The 20,038-nt window shown below is 40.2% G+C and overlaps 2 protein-coding genes across 4 annotated transcripts in view; both read right to left on the bottom strand.

Moving 5' to 3' along the window:
• The window catches only part of KLF12 (Kruppel-like factor 12), a 450,697-nt gene that overhangs the window by 223,460 nt on the left and 207,199 nt on the right, over positions 1–20,038 (bottom strand). For all 3 annotated transcript variants that reach the window (XR_001514057.1, XM_015564759.1, XM_015564762.1), the window contains exon 4: positions 13,094–13,183. Coding sequence is in view for 2 of the 3 variants with exons in the window: in XM_015564759.1 (XP_015420245.1) it covers positions 13,094–13,183 (90 nt within the window). In the remaining variant the exon portion in view is untranslated. The remainder of the gene's footprint in view (positions 1–13,093; positions 13,184–20,038) is intronic.
• On the bottom strand, positions 5,666–7,353 carry LOC102768854 (interferon-related developmental regulator 1). Its single transcript, XM_015564771.1, has 2 exons — positions 6,518–7,353; positions 5,666–6,423 (listed from the first exon to the last, which is right to left on the bottom strand). The coding sequence occupies exons 1-2, from the start codon at positions 7,350–7,352 to the stop codon at positions 5,885–5,887; spliced, it is 1,374 nt and encodes a 457-aa protein (XP_015420257.1). The 5' UTR covers position 7,353; the 3' UTR covers positions 5,666–5,884.

Raw genomic sequence — 20,038 nt, 5'->3', positions numbered from 1 at the left:
AAATATATTGGTGATCATTTTTAAATGGTCTGAATATCCATCTTTCTATGAAACAAACCTTGAAGAGACCCAGGAGACTTGTTCTACTACCTTGTTATAACTGACTAAGCCAAAGGAGTTTGGAGATTTTAAACCCACAGTTGTATTACTTTCTTTCAAATTGAAAATTTAAAAAGATTACAGCTAAAGTTACCAAAAAAAACCTTAGAAAAGTAGACTCTTTACCTTACTTTTAAAGAATAAGATTGTCTTATTTGGCAGCAGGAGCTTTAAGACTGAATGATCGCAATCACCATCTTCATTACTTTATCAAAAGAGATATAGTTAGTTATGACAAGAACATGGCAATGAAATTAAAGTTCGGGAGTTGGAAACAGAACTGATCATGGGTACTGAGTCATCTGAACATCAGAGTTCATTTACAATTAATGAGAAGTGCATATTTCTTTACTTAAAAAAATCTCCTGACAATATTTCCTTAAGATAAGAAAAAAGACTGACCAGTGGATCAGAAACAGCTTCATTTTTTCCACAGGCCACAGGAACAACCACTCAGAAAGACATTAAATTGATCAAACTTGCCACCAGGTTGAATGTGCTTTGGTAACAAAGCATACATATTTCTCAGTGATAACTCTGACATAACTTGTAAAGCAATAAAAAAAAAAAAACACACCCATTGTTGGCATCATTATGTTGTTACATATTTATGAAATTCTGCATTTTCAAAATACTATTACAGAGAAGTTTTCTAGAAGGTAAATCTAATATGTGATTGTCAACTCTGCTCAACTTGTTGATTTCTGAAATTGATAGACACACAGTAAAATAAATTTTTGTCTGTGTAACAACCAAAGAATATTACACATTTTTACCAATTTTAAATAATTGAAAGCATCATTTTATATTAAACAAACATACCTTATGTGGTAAAATATTTTTTAATCCTATGCAATCAAGATAAAGGAGAGATTTTAAGAGCTATCACTGCAGGCTAATGTGGGCAATGACTTCTGAACCTCTGCCGGTAAATTTGCATTTATTGGAGTATCTATATAAACCCTAATATGCAAATCGACCGAAGAGGAGAACAACTGGTAGAACAACCTGTTGCTATGATGCACACTGACCACCAGGGGGCAGACGCTCAATGCAGGAGCTATCCCCAGCCTGCAGGCCCCGTTCTCAGCGGTGGCGGTGGCGGTGGCGGGGCAGGGCCAGCGAGCAGGCAGCACCAGGCCAGCCAAGGTAGGTGTGAGCAGGGGCCCTTGATCGCCATGCAGGTCATCCCCTAGAGGGAGGCGACCGGTGGTGGGGGACAGGGCCAGCGAGCGGGAGGCGCCAGGCCAAGGCAGGTGCGAGTGGGGGCCCCTGATCACCCTGCTGGTCACTCCACAGATTGGCCCTGATGAACACATAATCATAAAATTTACCCTCTTAACCATTTTACATGCATAGTTCAGTAGTGTTGACTATATTCATAGTTTCTAGAACTTTTTCATCTTGCAAAACTGAAACTCTATATCCATCAAAGAACTTCCCATTTCCCCCTCCACTCAACCCCTAACAACTACCATTCTATTTTTAGTTTCATGATTTTGACTACTCTTAATTCTATCTGTTCGCTTTTAACCTATCTGTATCGTTCTATTTAATGGGAGATGCTTATAGCATAGAGTTTGGTCTTGCTTTTATTTTCAGTCTGACAATCCGACTTTTAATTAAAGTGCTTAAACCATTTGCATTTCACATAATTATCAACATATTGTGTTTAAATGTGCCATCTTGCTATGTTTTCTATTTCTCCTATCTATGTTCATTTTTCCTTCCTTCCTTTAGGTAAAATTGAGTATTTTTTTAAAATTTTTCCATTTCATCTTCCATTAGTTTATTAACTATATCTGGTTGTGTAATTTCTGTGTGTGGTTGCTCTAGGTTTTATAATCTGCACCTTTAACTTAACACAGTCTATCTTCAATTAATACCATACCACTTTGCATATACAATAGTATCCTTCATCCATTCTCCTGTCTCTGCTTCTGTTGTTGCTCATTTCATTCAATATATGTTATAAGTTCCATAATACAAGTTATTATGTTTGCTTTGAGCAGTTTTAAAAAATGTTTTTATATGTTTCCAGATTATTGACCATTCTGAGTGCTCTTCATTTCCTGGGAAGATGCAAATTTTTATCTAGTGTCCTTTTTCTCCTACCTAAGGAAGTTCTGTCCTGAATTGTGTCTGATACCAAGTCTGATTTTTGTTCCTCACCATGTCAGATATATCCCCCCTTCTCCCCAGGCTGCTTTTAAGTCCACTTTTCAGTACTTGTTTCTAGCAATGTCAGTATTATGTGCTTAATATGGTTTCTTCTGCTTGGGGCTCCTTAAACATCATGGATTTGTGGATTGATCATTTTTGTCACCTTTGGATAATGTCCAGCCATGATTTATTCAAAAGTTTTCCGACTCCTCCCAATATTCCTAAGCGTCCAACTCTACATGTATTAGACAACTGGAGATATAAGGCACTAAGTCTCTATTCATTTTGTTTGTTTGTTTGTTTTTTCTGTCTAATCAATCTGATCAATTTTGATCAATTAGCCGACATTGTGACTTTTACATTACTGAGGGCTAGATCTCATGGTCTTCTGTTAGAGTGCTGGATTTTGTTCTGGAACAGTTATATAATTTTCAGATCAGTTCGATCCTTTCAGGCTTGCTTTGCAGGCTTATCATGGCAAGGGCAAGACCAAACTATTATGGGACTAAGTCAGCCCCATTACTAACCTCTGACTTTCTGAGAGCTCCACCAAATGCCCCAGGTAAGACGAGGTTTCTCCATCATGGTTTGTGTGAACTTTATGTGAGCTCTAAGAATTGTTCAGCCTATTGGATTCTTTCTTCTTTCTTTGCTTTCCTACACACACAGGCAGATCATTACACCGCCAAACCCTTAAGGGGACCACTTAACAATTTCCAGAGCCCTCTTGTAAACTAAAAATGAGTCGCCTTGACCTCTCCAAATTCGAATCCCTGCTACTGCACTCAGTGTGACTGTTAGCCCTGTCTCACTTCTCCCTCCCTGCTCTGCCTTCAAGCAGTAGCCTGAAGCAATCACAGCATTCACCTTCTTTGGTGCCCTATTCCTAAGGATCACAGGCCATACTGCCTGTTAAGTGCTATGTAAAAACAACAACAACAAAAACCACAAACAAACAAACAAAAAAACCATTCCATATATTTTGCCTGGTTTTCTAGTTGTATATGATGGTTGGTCAATTCCCACAGCAGCTAATCCCTTTTGGTCAGAAGCAAAAGTCCTCCAGGGGTTAAATATGATACTTTTGTGAGGTACTTTATAAACTGTGAGTCACTATGCAAATATCAGCACAGGAAAATACATCTTGATAGAGAGAAAATGAGAAAATACATGCCTCACGGTCCAGATTTTTCTTTCTTTTTTTTTTTATTCTACTGCCAAGCCTAGTAAATGAAGGAGAACATGATCCTGCATAAGCTGAAATCCTGGAAAGGTTAATTTTCCCCAAATCAAAATTCCCAAATTACTCGGCATATAAAATTTCTTTAAGAAGTGTTCCTTTTTAAAAAGCATTGACCCTGTGAAAATGCAAATTTTTGCATTTTCTCTTGGAAAGAATAGCATTTTATATTCTCAATTAATGAGACTGCAGTTAGGACTGCTCATCTGTTGGCACCTTAAACCATTACAGCACAGAGGGTCAGGTGTCTGAATAGTGGGAGGAGGAGAATGAAGTTGAAGAAGAAAGTGCATTACTAATGGGAAAGAAGGAGGACAGAATTATCGACTTCAGCGCTTTGCCCAGGGCAGGCCCCGAGGGAAAGGATTTGTCTGTCTGCTATATTTCCCTTGGGTACTATCTGTAATTACTATCACAGCTCATTGATTTTCAATTCATTCTATTAATACATTTATTGGCCATTCTGACATTATTAAAATCAGTTCAACTCTGCTTCTGTTGTAGAGGCCATCTCTTCCCTAAAATATGGGTTTTGTAAGTACAGATTTTTTTCTTTCTTTAAAAAAATGGTTTTCTCATATTAGTGATAACACAGATTCTGCATATGTTGTTCTTTGAAGCCAGGTAGTGACAAGCAAACATTTCACCACAGATCAAAAGATCTCCAGCAGTGGGCCATCAGATAATATTAAATGATAAGCAAATTCATACACATAAGATAATTCTACCAATTTACTAGCTATGTTGGCTCCTCCTCAGTAGGGGGGGTAATAATGAGGTTCTGTTAAAGGGTAATGCAAGTGGCATTTTTATAATGTCGTTTCTTCTTCTCTGATAAAATCATTAATGGAACTCTCTCATACCAAGCTTTTACACACAGATGCATATTAAATCTTTGCTAAATTAAACATAATGGCTTACTGAGGAACAGAAAAAGTTAGGTGTGTTATTGGGCTTTTTCCTCTGAAGCTCCTGAATTTTCATGCCAGTGCCTTAAACAAGCATTTTATAGCACATGTCTAGTTTCGTCAACAAAACCTATCTCTATTTTTTAATAAAGTCTAAAGATTGGGGTCTTTTCCAAAATAACACCTATCTCAAAATCCTCTCATTTCTACAATGTGACACTGGCTGTCACAATAAACGGCATCTGAGTCAATTGCTATTTATTGAGCCCTCCCTATCTATGAACTCCTCGCACTGGGATGATGAGGAAAAAGGAGAAACATAAAGAACAGGCTCTGCTCTTAAGGAAGTTACAATAGAGTTGGCTTAAAGGTGCCAGTCAGTTCTTTGTAATATAGAAATGGCCTCATCACCTTGTTAGGAATGTCCTACAGAAGTTATTCTAAGCTGCCTCAGGGGAAAAGATCCTACCACTAAAACAGTGGTTCTCAACCTTCCTAATGCCGCAACCCTTTAATACAGTTCCTTATGTTGTGGTGACCCCCAATTTCACTGTTACACATTGAACATAATTAAAGCATAGTGATTAATCACAAAAACAATATGCAATTATATGTGTTTTCCGATGGTCTAAGGTGACCCTGGTGAAAGGGTTGATCGACCCCCAAAGGGGTCGCAACCCACAGGTTGAGAACCGCTGCGCTAAAGTTAGGGAGCTCAGAGGGACCTCTGGTCTTACTAGGACCGGTATTTTCTGCTAGTAAGCCATGAAGAATACAAGTGAACCTATACCAGTTTACTACCATACCTCTACCCTTCCCAGCTATGTGGCTGTGGCAGAGACAATGGGCTCTCTCCCTGAATGAACACAGAAGGGTCCTTTACCACATAATTACTGACTGTTGGGAGCACTTAAAATCTGCAAAACAACCAATCTCTCTATCTCTATCTCTATCTCTATCTCTATCTCTATCTCTATCGCTCCCCTTTCCCTCCCACCTCCCTTCTCTCCCTCCTTCCCTGTCCCACTACTGCCACCACTCTCCATCCACAGGCCCAAGGCCCAAGGATCACAGGAGCACAGTAGGTATACCTGCGTCTGCTCCTGCCCTGCTCTGGTCGGTGGGGGGGCTCAGGTTGGCTCCCACCTATGGCAGATTCCTTGGGCCTTGGAAAACAGTGAGGGTGACTGAGGAAGGTTTCTTTCATGTCTCCCCATGACAACTCTGCAACTATGATTTTTTTAAAAACAGATACTTTTTTTTTCACCTTCTTCATGGTTTACTGATAGTTACAGAGAAAAGTCCATAATCAGAACTCACAGTTGCAATCTATACATTAAATTATAAGTAATCGAACCCCTGCTACAAAAGCTATCTAGGGTGACCCACGATAAAAACTGTCTACAGAGTTTAAATACATGAGAAATTACAAAAGAAGGAACTGGGGACCAGGAAGTCGCCTTCGCGTGTGAATCTAGAAGAACTCGCCCACATCTGCTCTCTTGTCGCGACATTTGCTCCGAGCTTTTGTTCGGGCTTTGAAGGCTGCGGAATTACATAAACGCCTTTCGAAGCGGGAGATCTTCATCGTTTTCGGTGTTGCAGCAGCGAGCATCACCGGCGGCCCCAGTTCGAACACGGGCGAAGAGATTCGTTCGCCGGAGGTGGTACTGCAGGCGGAGCCCAGGACCTCCCTGAACGTGTCGTAGGGGTGCTTCTTGACCCAGCAGTAGATGTGCATGCGCTCAGGACCAAACTTCACCGTTTCCGTCGGAAAATCCCGATCCTCCACGGCCCGCACCACGTCCCTGAACACCGACCGCTGCTTCCGCTCGTCCCCTTTGGCCCGGTGCTTACTGCCGTCAGTCGCCAGGGCCCTCAGCAGCTCGGTCAGGGACTCCATGTCCTCGTAAAGGAAGTTGCTCTCCATGCCCCGGGCCAGTTCCAACAGCAGCGCCAGCGTCTCCCCGGCCGCGATCCTCAAGTTCACGTCGTCCGTCCGAAGACAGGAGGCTCGGGAGCTGGCCCTCCAGGCAGTCCAGGGCCGCGTACAGCTCAGTGATGTCCTCCGTGGCCACGAAACAGCAAATGCCAAAGCACGTGGCACATGTTTGCCGCGAAGACAGGAGGCTCGGGAGCTTATGGAAATGCGTCTCCAGCCGCTTCCTCAGCTCGCTGGCGGGGCAGAGGGTGAGCAGCAGCTCCCAGGCCAGGAGCGCGCTGCCGGGGAGCCCGCTGCTGGGGCCGCTGCCGAGGACCAGGGCGTCCTTCTCCTTGAGGCCGGCCTTGGAGGAGAGGCCCTCCAGGCAGTCCAGGGCCGCGTACAGCTCAGTGATGTCCTCCGTGGCCACGAAACAGCAAATGCCAAAGCACGTGGCACATGTTTGCCGCGCCTGGATGCTAGCTGTTCCGTCGCAAATGATTTTCTTCAGGATCGGTCCCAGGGTCTTCAGAACCTCTTCACTTCCGATCCCGGGGCCCAGCTGAACACAGAGGACAGACGCCAGGGCTGCGGCTGCGCGCTGCTCGTCGCTCTTCCCTTTCTTCAGGCAGCGCTCCATGCTGTCGGTCAGAGTCATCCTTCTTTCCAGGAGGAACTCGGAGAGCAGCTTGCAAGCCAGGGCGCTCCGCAGGCCCTCGAGGGCCGCCTGCCTGGTCTCGGCGCTCTTATCCAGGGTCAGGTCCATGAAGCCCTTCAGCTTGTACTCCCAGTCTTCTTGCGCCCCTTCTTCATCCAGAACTTCTGGTCCGTCTTCAGCAAAGCTGGAAGGATCGCTGTAACCACTGCAGTGGCTCATGGTTTCGATCGATGCATCCTCGTCACTGAAAGGTTGAATATTTCGATGCTGGCCACCTGCCGTGGTCTCCGTGGCTGCAGCTGCCCCTGAGCCGCCACCGCCGCCGCCGCGGTGGGCAGTGTTCCGCTTCTTCTTCTTCGGCATCGTGGGAGCCCGGTGCCCGCGCAGACTTGGAGCTCAGGCTGAGCGGAGAGGCTTCAGCTAACAGAGGCGAGGAGCGGGGTGGGTGAGAGCGGGCGCTGGTGGCTGCAGAAATCCCGGTGAAGAGCTGTGATCGGAAACGATACATGTTTCTCTCTAGCGCGGGAGCTAAGGCCAGAGAGCTCTTCTCTTTTTTTAAACATGTTACAGAATGAATTTCAAACTTATACAAAATATTAGGCAAAACACTTAAACGAGTCGCCTTGTACCCATCACCCAGCTTTGATAATGGTGAAATCATGACCAGTCTTGTTTCTGTCCCCATCCATTCTTCCCTCCATTTATTCTGCAGCAAGTCCCAGACATTTAACCTTTTCTTCTGTAAACATATCAATAAGCATGCTTAAAGGGTATGAACTCAAAACTCCTTTTTAAAAATTTGTGGCCAAATGCCATTTTCACACCAAAATCTTAAGTCATGTTTATGTCCATTTAATAATCGATTTCTGGCTTCAGTATTTTGTCTTTCACAACTTAAATCTAATCAGAATGTAAAGCATATCTCCAGATATACTTAAATAAAAATTCAAATAAGACATAACTCTAACTTGAGATTTTCCTTAAGTCTAGTTTTTAATTATGGACTAGCACAGATGCTAAAATCTTTACTAAATGCCTTATGAAAACTGCAGCAATGGAAACGGAAGCAACGGAGCCCTTTCTATTCCTGTTTTTCTTCGAAAAGAGGACATTTACTCAGCACCGTCATATGCAGAGGCTTTTGGGAGGCTGGGCAGTTCACAGGCGAGGAGAATAAGCAGACAAAGCCCCACTGTGACCGCCCCGCTAGCACTCTGCTGACCAGGCATCGGAGCTCAGGCCCGTCTCACTTTAGAGTCTATGCATTTCCACTTCCACACACAGGTAGCTTCATTGCAGCAGAATCGTTAAACCCATAATTAGACATCCTTCCTCGCACCAGAATCAGAGAATGCCAGACTGAACCTGGGAAGGCCTCCTCTCCCTGCACACAGAAGGACCTGGAGGCCTGGAAATAGGAAGTAACTTCCCAAAGTCATTCAAGCCTGTAAACTGCAGGGCCAGGATAGAATCACGTTTCAAGTCACAGGGCAGTGCCCTTTCTCTGCACACTGCCTTTGCTCTGTGTGTAATAGTTCCAGGACTCTTCCACCTGCCTCAGTCCTTTCTTAATAGCATGTCAGAACATCCAAGGGCTGACAGCACTCGGGAAGTTCTTGTAACAGCAGGACACAAGCACCAAGGTCACAGAGTCATTCTGACACTCCTTGCTGTGGCCCTGAAGTGTATCACCGAGTGCACGCCCTTCCCACGGATGGCTTAACAGCACATACTGACTGTATTACCAACAAGCCTGAGGAAAACTGAAGTCGCATTTCAGGAGACTGCAATGTTCTCCTTAGATATCACACAACTAAGGATGCAAGAATCAGAATGTCAAACAGAAGGACAGGACACAGAACTGGGCTCAATATGCCAGCATATCATCTATCCAGGTCCCATGGGTGCAAGATGAAGACCGTGCCACCAATAAGAATGTGTATTTCAAATATTTCTTGTTTTTATTTTTATGTTCACAATAAGCCTAGTAGTTAGTAGGAGCAGGTTCACCACTAGTTTTGACTGCTTCCATAGTTTTCATCATGCCAGTTGTAATGCCTGGAAAAGTTGAATAACACAAGTATCTACTGAGCACTGACCATCTGCCAGGAACTACCAGAAAAAATATAAGAAATAGTTCTTGCCCTTTCAGCGCTTACAACCTGATTGAAGAAACATGACCACATACACAAGCAGAGTGGCTAACCTAGGCCCATTTCAGGCTTTCTCTAAGCTCTAAAACATGCACACAAGGTCCTGGAGGAGCGGGGGACACGTAGAGACCAGCTGACAACAGGAGACCTACGGGACTATTTATAGCATGAAGGAGAGAACAAACATGACTTCATGGTACATGGAAACATGAGGTCCATGTAAAGGCACAAATCTCTACAATGCTGCTTGTCGCCTGACAAGCAGAATAACTTTTCTTCCCCAAAAGACTGGAGGTTAATGCCCATGTCCTATAAACAGAGTCCCAAAACTAGGTTTCCCGGAATCATTTCAGAATCCAGCCAATATACCAACTTCAGGCTTTCTCATGCATTGTTGTGACCCACAGATGCATTTCTACAACTTGTTGTTCATTGTAATTAACATGTCTCATCTTTTGCCAAAATGATAATCGCAGATGTGATTAATCACACCACTGTTTACATTTTCTTATGAAGAAGCAAATTTCAACCAGCCTTAACAGTAAATGAGGAAGGAGTCCTGTGAGACTGAAATAAAAAAAAACTTCAGAAGTCTAGCACTCCTTATCTAAAAATAGTTCAGAGAATCTGAAATTATATAGTATGTTATCCATCCCTTTATCAACAATGGAAAACTCTAGTAAAGTGACCAAAATGAACTTCTACTAAAATTCCAGATTTTATCTCCAACCTCCAGAAGAGTTGATTTAAAGTATTATAAATGACTAAGTATGAATTACTGAATTCTGTAAGTATGTCTTAATACCTTTTGTTAAACACTGCTGGCTGCTTTTCCTGAAGCTTTAATGTAAAACAGAATGAAATATCTGTTATACATTTTTTAAAAGTACACAACAATTTAAGAAAAAGTATAAAATCGCCGAAACCGGTTTGGCTCAGTGGATAGAGCGTCGGCCTGCGGACTCAATGGTCCCGGGTTCGATTCCGGTCAAGAGCATGTACCTGGGTTGCGGGCACATCCCCAGTGGGAGATGTGCAGGAGGCAGCTGATCGATGTCTCTATCTCATCGATGTTTCTAACTCTCTATCTCTCTCCCTTCCTCTCTGTAAAAAATCAATAAAATATATTTTTTAAAAAAAGAATAAAATCAAGCCTCTACTTCCCCCTAAAATATAGAATCTAAATTAGGGTTAAAATAGAAATATCAGCTCCATTCACAAGGAGGAAATTTGATTTTAATAAACAAGCATTAAGTACAACCTATGAACCTACAATTTTTCTCTTCCTTCTTTGAGGACAGAAAAATACTTCTTATAAATGTGGCATGAGGGTCTTACTCACACTATAAAAACTCTTGGAATATTGGCTATTGTTTTTTGTGTACCTAAATGTTTCATACAAACCTTTCTTTACCACTGAAAACTAAAACTTTAGGGAGAGTAGTATTTAGATATCATGAAAGAATCCCAGGACTGGTGACACTAATATACTATCCTGGCTTTCACTAGTGGCCCAGGTAGTATTTTCTGTGATTTTTTTTTTGCCTTCTACCAACATGTGTGACCTGAATGGATTTACTAGTATTCAGTTGAAGAATACAGGTATTATGAAATACAAAAACAACATTGTGGCCCTGGCTGGTGTGGCTCAGTTGGTTGAGTGTTGTCCCATGCACTGAAAGATCACTGGTTCAATTCCTGAGCAACATGCCCATGTTGCAGCCAGGATCTCAAGTAGGGGGCGGGCAGGAGGCAGCTAATCCATATTTCTCTCTCACTGATGTTTCTAACTCTCTGTTACTCTCCCTTTCTCTCTCTTTAAAAAAAAAGAAAAGAAAAAAGTGGAGCCTTTCCCTTGATAGAATGAAAGGCTTGAAAGATAATTGAAAAGAAAATAGCTTCACCTTCCTCTTTTAAAAAAACCTCAAAACAAACAGAAAAACATTGTGAAATATACCATTTTCACTTTTTTATCTGCAGTGGTAAAAAGACTATCTTCTCTGAACAAGATGTCACGGTCAATATCACTAGGTAAACTTAAATATGGGTTTTGCAGAAACATATTCCATTAAGCTGAAGCTAATGCATTTAGATTAAAAAACAAAACAAAACCTCAACTCCAAATATAAAACAAATCTTCCTGTGGTTAGGTTAAACAAAAAAGGTAAGAACTACTTAGTTTGGAGGCTATAGAGTTTAATTTGATGAGTCAGGAAAGAAAACCCAGGTAAAAACATAGCTTGCTCTGAAGGTTCACCTATACTGAACAAATCTATACTAATAAAAGGGTAATATGCTAATTAGACCAGGTCGATTGGACATCTTCCAGACGTCGGCTTCCTTCATGACAAAGCCATGGTGGCGGGAGCCGAGGCAGAGGCAGTTACGGGCGATCAGGCTGGCACATGGGAGCAAGTAGTTAGGGGTGCAATCAGGCAACTGGGAACCCACTGTGGCCCTCGAGTCAAAAAGTTTTCCCACCCCTGGGTCAGGAGCTAGTAGTCCCAGATTGTAAGAGGGATGTCCCAGATTGGGAGACGGTGCAGGCTGGGCTGAGGGATACCCTTCCCATGCACGAATTTCATGCACCGGGCCTCTAGTAATATTAATAACTGCTACGTTCTCTTGGCTGCCATGATAATCTACTGCCTAAGTTGAACTATATGATCCATCACATAATGTCATGCACAGAACTGTGGAGTTGTATTTGGGGTTAACATAGTCCGCAGAGTTCATTTCAGAGCTATGACAATCAACACCAAACATAAAGGTGAAATGATGTCCTCTCCATAGCAGTGGTGTGTTTCAGACACAGGCTTACACCGAAGAAGGGGAGTTTGTAGAGATGTCACGCACCCTGCCACATATTGCTCAGGAATGAGGAAGATCCTGGAGAAATCCTGTAAGTGCTACCATCCAGAATCTGGATTCCAGATCCATGCCTTCAGATGTCCTCATTAGAAATCCTTTTGGTACGAAAGTGTTCCAACCTCTTGAATGTGATCCCAGATGAACTTATACATGCTGATTTTTATAACAGTGAGATTTTATTCATATTAAAATTCTATTTGGATTGTTTAAAAAATGCAAATGTTTAGTTTTGATTTTTTGAATAAGTGATACACTAATAAGATTAAGGATTTATGTGTTGTTGTTTTTTCAGGCATCTGTACTGCCACAGCGGTGGTGGTTTCATAAGATAGGAGGGTAGCGCGCACTCAGATACAGGAGAAATGCTCGTTCGCTTACATACAAAACGTGGTCAGTGGCGCTGCAAGTGATCACACCGCCCTTATTGTAATTTTAAATGGTGAAGATATAAATGTTAACAATTTTAAAGTCTCCAACATCCTTTTTAGGAAATCTAGCTGTGCTCTTAAACCTTTATATTTTTAGTAGCCATAAATTAATTCATCAATTTGGCTATACACTGCTAAATAAGCTTTCTTTTGCTTTTGTGCTCTTTTCAAACTCAGTGATCTCAATTTTATCCACTGTCCTCTCTTCTCATGGCATGAAACAGGATAAATACAAATGTCAAAAGGGAAGTCCACCCAGCAAACAGTAACAGTCCCATACCCCCACGCTGTAATTTCCTAACAAGAAAGAACCAAGCTATTTTGACACTGAGATTATATTCCCTTTCTATTTTTTAATACTTCCTCTTCGCTTTGGATTTTTATTAGCTTTTCAAAACACTCACCAATTTAAATAAAGCCATATGGTTCTTAGAAGGTCACTAAAACTTTGTAATTTCAGGAAGTATCTTTTCCAGATTAGTAATATTTGAGGTTGCAAATGGGTGAGAATCAAGGATAGTCTCAGGTGATTTTATGCAAGAGAATAAAGCTTAGACACAAGAAAAATCCTGCCAACCTCAGGATGCTCTGGAAATGACTGCCACTGTTCTAAAGAGCAGAGGTGGTGGTGATGTCAGGAACTTCTGCTTACCCCTTGTTCAGATTCCAAAAGCTCTGTTTTGACTCTGACTGCCGGCATCCCATCAAGCATTAACATTCTGTTTTCAGAGGTGTTGATATTCTGAGAATCAAAAAGAGAGAGAGAGGGAAATTCAGCTTTAACGCATTCAAAAGAGGACATCTGTTAGAGCCCGCCTTCATTGTAGTACATTTAGTACCGTTAACCTAATTTTTTAACAATGAAGCATAATTAAATGAGAATATCAGCACAACCAATTATCTGCTCATTCTGAACTTTCCTTTGAAATAATGACCAAGAAGTTGAATTAATCAGTCTGATTCTCTGACCTCAAGGTTGGAGGTCAGACTATAATAAACCGGCGTAAGGAAACCTTACATTAATTTATAGTGAGCTGGGGCAATTCATCACACTTTTGCAAAAGTGAAGGAAATAGAAGGCAAGATTCTTTCTTCATTACTTCTGGAGCTTGTACTGCATACAAAAATCCATAGAAGAGAAAATAGATAAAAATAGTTTATATAGTCTCAAATTATTGTCTCAGATTATTAAAAACAAAATAATATAGTTCTAGACACATTGAATTTGGGTATTATAGCAATTCTTATCAAATGAAAATTTTAACATATCAACAACCCCAAACATCTTTAAAAACAACTAACATAATAAGTCTTGGATAAGAGTGCATGTTTAATCTGAAGTCATAACTAAAGAATAATCTGGTTTTCGTTACACTATATGTTAGGCTCAATTAGCCACCTCTTGAAAGGGAAACCTTATTTCTATTGTACTCAATAGAATTTCAAACTCTATTTATAAAAAGATTAAATCAAGGTTATTTTCTAGTCATTTTCACTGCTTTGGGAATTTTCTGAAGTCAATAACCTATGAAGGTAGTCAGAAAGCCTCATATCAGTACTTGCTTAAGGCCAAAATCAAGCTCATGTTTTAAAACATGTTTAGAATGCCAGCTTTACCCTTGTATACTGACTAAACTAAAAAAGTGAAATGCCTAAATTTGAGTTTTTAGAATGATCCCTTTGCTCAATTATAAAATGTAATCATATGACACTAAAATGGTGTTATTAAAAGAAAAAGTTTATAAATATTTATAAACTGTTTATAAATATTTTTCCAACCTGGTAATAAAGGTTAATAGCATTTCTAAACCTTAGATTTTTAGTCTTTCAATAGTAGTTGCTTTTATATCATGTAGTTAATAAGAACACCATCCACTTCAATAAATCAAAAAATTAAATGTTTTTATCACCAAATAATACCAATAGAGCACAGTATAGTGAACTCTAATTATTTCTCCTATTTCTTGACTCCTCTTTTTGTTTAAGGAAAATATTCTAAGAAATAAAATGTATGGGATCTCTTATCCCAAATATTTGCTATGAAAAATCAACAAGAAGGAAAAGCAAATTTATCCTAGAGTTAACTGAAGAACATTTTAAAAAAATTCCACAGTACCTAGTCTATTAACTAATAAAAAGAAAATAAATGGCCGCTATGTTCTTTTCTTAGAAATGTACAGTATTATTAAAATAGGCAGAATACTGTTTTTTAATCTTTGCTTTTAACTGGTCCATATTTTTAGGGATTTTACATCCTAATAGATAGCTTAGAGCAGAAGGAACTTTGGTATTACTGGCAAGCTCAGTTAATTTGTTCCTAGCTTAAAATCCATTAATGGAGGCTGGTGAGTTGTTTAAATATCAGGCATGGATCTCACATTCTAGTGTGTCACTTGCTTCTGTGGTTGGAAGCAGCCAGCCTGGCTTGCCACCATCCAGTCTCAGGAAAGCCTTCCAGCAAAGACCAGCCCTCAACTCCCCCTGCCTTGCTCAGCAGCCAGGAATCTACAGTAGCAAAGCATCCCCTAGCCCATGGTCGGCAAACTTCGGCTCTGGAGCCACATGCGGCTCTTTGGCCCCGTGCGTGTTACTTGTCCTAAGCCTTAGGAGCACCCTAATTAAGTTAATAACAATGTACCTACCTACAGTTTAAGTTTAAAAAATTTGGCTCTCAAAAGAAATTTCAATCGTTGTATTGTTGATATTTGGCTTTGTTGACTAATGAGTGTGCCGACCACTGCTAGGCTGTTTGGTGGGTAGACAATGAAGGATGAGTTGACATTCCTTCCTACCCGGAAGGAGATCCTATCCAGGGGAAAAGGGATGATGCTTTGCAAAGGAGGGGAAAAGACAAAGAGCATCCTAGAAAGGCAGGTTTAATGAACTGTTAGAATCTGATTAGAAGCTAATGTCCCTTTTAGTGCTTTGTACCAATTTGCAGCTGGTACACTTTAACCATTTTCCTCACTAGCTGGGATAAACTCATCAGTCTAAAAAATGCAAGCTAACCAGAGTCTTTGAGGTTAGAACTGTTAAATCATGAAAACCTGACTAGGTTCATGTTCCACTGAGCACATTTAAATATCACTGTATTTTCATGATAGTTTTTATTGTTGTTCTTGAATAATTCTACATGTGCAAAGACAGGATATACATTTTAGTTTCATGTAAAAGTGAAAAAATAAAACACATTTTCAAAAAATGTTTAAGAAATTAAGTTTCCCCTGGAAATATTTCCCTTTCCATGATTTTTCAGATCATGCACAGCCACACCCATAAACACCATACATAACAATGCTCACCACTAAGGAACCAATCCTTAACTATTAAACTCTTTCAACTAGAGAAGATTCAATCTGTATATATGCCTGAGTTACATTCCAAATATATATGAAACATATTAATCTCTACATTCATGACTCTAACCCTGTTTAGCATAAACATAAGCACTGAGCATCACAACATATTCTAGACCAGTGGTCGGCAAACTGCGGCTCGGCAAACCGCGGCTCGCGAGCCACATGTGGCTCTTTGGGCCCTTGAGCGTGGCTCTTCCACAAAATATCGGCTCTTCCACAAAATACCGACTGCTGCACATGGGCCACGAAGTTTCAATCACACTGTACGTGTGCACCCGCAAGTGTTATTTTGTGGAAGAGTTACGCTCAAGGGGCCAAAGAGCCGTGGTTTGCCAACCACGGTTCTAGACCATCCAAAAAGGTATATAGTTTTTATATAGTGCATGGTAATTATGCAGCATAAAGGATATAGTCCTTGGAAAAAATATCAATATATTTATCTCTTTAAGCTAAAATCAGATACATACAATCTCAGTTAATTGTAGACTTTAAATATGTAATAAAATCTAATAATTTGAAATTATTGTCAAACATATCCTGCCATGATATTAATCAAAGGACATTTGCTGTAGAATGAATAGCTCAATTGATGCCCAAGAGGTAAATAAAATTACACAGTCATCAATTGTAGTAACATGGTCCTCTTTGTATATTAATGTTGCAGCAAACATTTTGATATTATACAAGCCTATACAATTTATGTATATATGCATATATTCATACACACATGTATATACACATGTGTATACACCTAAGTTATTTTGTATGAACAAATTTTATCAATTAAAGCAAAAACTGTCATCAGATTTATGAGTTGGCTGTTGACCAATACATGTGAACTGAATGAGAATAGCACCCTGGATATTCCTATTGGTAAATTAGATTTGCCAAAACAATTGTCCAGCTGATATCGCTCTCCTAGTCAAAAGCTGTATAAATACAAAGGTCACTAATCTTACCAAATAAAATATTATGAATGGAATATGCAAGAAGGAAAGAGATTGATGCTCAATGATCATATCTCATAAAAACACTGAATAGGAGTGACTTTCCAGGTTAACCACTACAATCTACCCTCCTTCTCCCATAATCAGGTCTTTTCCTATCCCTCCTCCTGATTATGGGCCATCTAGTTTGTACAAGTGGAGTAAGAAAGAGTCAGTCAATCAATATTTAGTAGACGTCATTTCCAACAAAGCTTTCCTTTATAAGCCAAAAATATCTATCTACTGGTGTTTTGATCTCTTGAGGTACGGGGCATGTTTACTTAAATAGTTATCCATCTTAAATTTTCATGTTTGGCTACAGGTGATGAGAAACATGAATGGGCTCCATCCATACCCACATTATGTTAAACAGTGATATAGGGGACATATGAGTAGCAATTCACGATTCATTGCACCAAGTTGATTAAGGCATTTTCATAGAAGATTCTTAAAGGATTATAAAACAAGTGTGCCAACTGGTTAAAAGTGTCATCCTTGAGTATAGAAAAAGCTAAAGTATCAGAATACAAGGAAATTGGGGTTTTGCTTAAAAAAACAACAACCCTCCTTAGAGAAATCAACCTCTCCCCTTTCTAGAGTCACCTCTACCATAACAATAGATTAGAATTACACTCAGTCAGTGGTTTCCGTTATCTATTGCTATGCAACAAATCACATAGTAGCATAAAACAACAATCATTTTTATTGTTCTTGGTAATAAATATAACACCTTCTATTTGCATATTTACTATGGACCAGGCTCTGTGCTTATAGCAACCCAAGAGGTCAATGCTATATTCTCTGAAGATGAGTCAGCTGAGACACAGGAGATTAAACTGTCCAAGGTCACAAGATAAGTAAATGGTATAGCTCTGTTACAAACCAAATGAGTCTGAGCCCAAGTGAGCTCCTAAACACCCGTCTCCTCTCTTTCCTCCTCCTCCTCCTCTCTCTCTCTCTCTCTCTCTCTCTCTCTCTCTCTCTCTCTCTCTCTCTTCCTCTAAGGGCTGAGATTATTTAGTCATTGAACTAAATGTGCAACTTCTAGTCACTGGTGAGAATTAAAAATCAGCATTAGGGGAACAATAATGAAGGGTCAAATAAGTCCCTAAATTCACAGTTATTTCACTCTTTAAATCAAGCTTTCAACATACTACTTTGGCTTGATAAAATTATACATTCCTATCTTTAAATATTTCATAATTAATTTAGAAGGTCAGTCCCATCCTGATTCAAGATCCAGAAAAATCTATGGTAATCACATTTGCTGCCCAGTGTTTTGAAGCTATTCATATCCTCGGTGGCTCATTCAATATTTTCACAGTAGTTTTATGTACTTGGATGAAATAGGAACTTTATACCCAGGAGAGATACATTTGGATAACACATTTAATTTATTACCACTTAGATTAGTGTAAAAGCATATTTTCCTTGCTTACATATCCTCACACTGGCAAGTCAACTTGGAAGGGGGCAAACACCTCAAATGTTACAAAACGAACATCTAAAATACAGACTTTGCCATTCTAGACCAGCCTTTTATCTTTCATTGCTTTGCAGCATGGGTGAGTGGATATCACACTGATAACCATATTTTACTGGCAGAACTAAGAGCCAACTATAGATCCACTGGGACTCTCAACTTAAATCCCCTTTAGTGGTTTCAATGATCCATATATACATTATTATGAAATATCTGTCTTCAGCATCAAGAACAAAACACTTCCATAAATATCTCACACTGAAACATGGAATTGTGACTCTCCAAAGAGTGGTAAAACTATGTGTGCAATGCAGTAACTTATATTTTCCTGGTAGTAAATATCATTTTATTTCCTACGTTGGCAAAGTGCTAAATTACCACAACAATGTACAGTTTACATTAATATTTCAGAAATGTGATCTGAGCTTCTGAATAACACTTTCCATGCTCAGAATTAATACAAATTGTAATAGATTATTATTTTTGTCATATTCCAGTGAGTTGCATGCACTTGGGGGTTATGAGTTGGCCAAATCTCTCCATAAAGATACAGTGAGGATCACTGCTATGCCAAAATCATCTCATTCTATCCACTCCATGTTCATGAACCATAAGGCACAGTGTGAGATAATAGGGCAAGCCAGAGACTGGAAAACAGAAAGCATGTTAAAAGCCAAAAAAGGATTTGGTATGGCTGGAACAGAATGGTCATTAGACAAGAAACTAGAGATAAGACTAGACAGATAACTTGGGGTTAGATAGCAAAGACTCTTACATGCTACAGTAACTTATTTATTCATTCAAAAATACTTCTTTAATGCCTGCTATGTGCTAGTTGTTAGGGGTGCACATGCAACTGCAAGACAGAAAGGCCCCCACCTCAAGAAAGCTTGAGGTAAACAGGGAAAAAATGTGTTTAGGCATCACACAATAGGCAGCAATGGGGAGTCCTAAGGGCTTCTTAAGCAAAAGCATAATGTGTTTAAGTTTTGTGTTTAGAAAGAGAGCGCTAGAATTAATTTGGAAGATGACTTATTTGATGCAGAAGGGAGAGCAATCAGTTCATAGGCTACCACAATAAACCAGTGGAGGGGTGGTAAGGGCTTAAACTAGGGTAGTGGCAGTGGAAATAAAGAGAAGGAAAAATATCCGAGAGATAGTTCATAGGAAGAATGAACAGCCTCGGATGACTGACGAGGAAAAGGAAGCTTGGTGGTTGAGACAGAGGAGAGAGGAATGTCAAGGGTGGTATTGGTTTTTCCAGGCTGAACATGGAGGTCAAGGCAGGAAGCCCAGGAAGAAAAGCCAACCACACTTCATACTCCTCCAATGTCCCATGAAGGACCTACCACACTCAGGAACACATGAACATTTAGATTTATGGTTTAATTTCAGTATATTTTTGCTTATGCAGAGAGGAAGATTTCTCTTATGCTGAGGATGCTCAAAGCTTACTGTAGATATAGAAAGTCAAATTGACCCAGAGTTGGAAATACACACGTTTGGTTAAAATAAAGCAAAAATAATCCTATCTAATAATAGACAAACATGGTAATTAACCATACCTCCGCTACGCTTCCCATTGGCTAATCAGGGTGATATGCAAATTAACTGCCAACCAAGATGGCGGCCGGCAGCCACGCAGCTGAAGTGAACTTGAGGCTTGGTTGCCCTGGCGATGGAGGAAGCCAACGTTCCCTGCCTGCTGCAGCTGGGCTCTGAGCTCCAGTCTAAGCAACAATGTTGCAATTATAGAACCTAACAAAACC

The sequence above is a fragment of the Myotis davidii genome, unplaced genomic scaffold, assembly GCF_000327345.1.
Source record: "Myotis davidii unplaced genomic scaffold, ASM32734v1 scaffold10, whole genome shotgun sequence".
Lineage (NCBI taxonomy): Eukaryota > Metazoa > Chordata > Mammalia > Chiroptera > Vespertilionidae > Myotis > Myotis davidii.
The sequence above is the reverse complement of the archived record's forward strand: the minus strand, read 5'-3'. Positions and strand labels throughout refer to the sequence as shown.

Excerpts from the sequence above, each read along its gene's own strand:
- LOC102768854 (XM_015564771.1), bottom strand. The coding sequence starts at position 7,352 with ATGCCGAAGAAGAAGAAGCGGAACACTGCCCACCGCGGCGGCGGCGGT. Across the intron at positions 6,424-6,517 it reads CCTGTCTTCGCGGCAAACAT|CCTCCTGTCTTCGGACGGAC; the intron begins GTGCCACGTGCT and ends CCAGCTCCCGAG.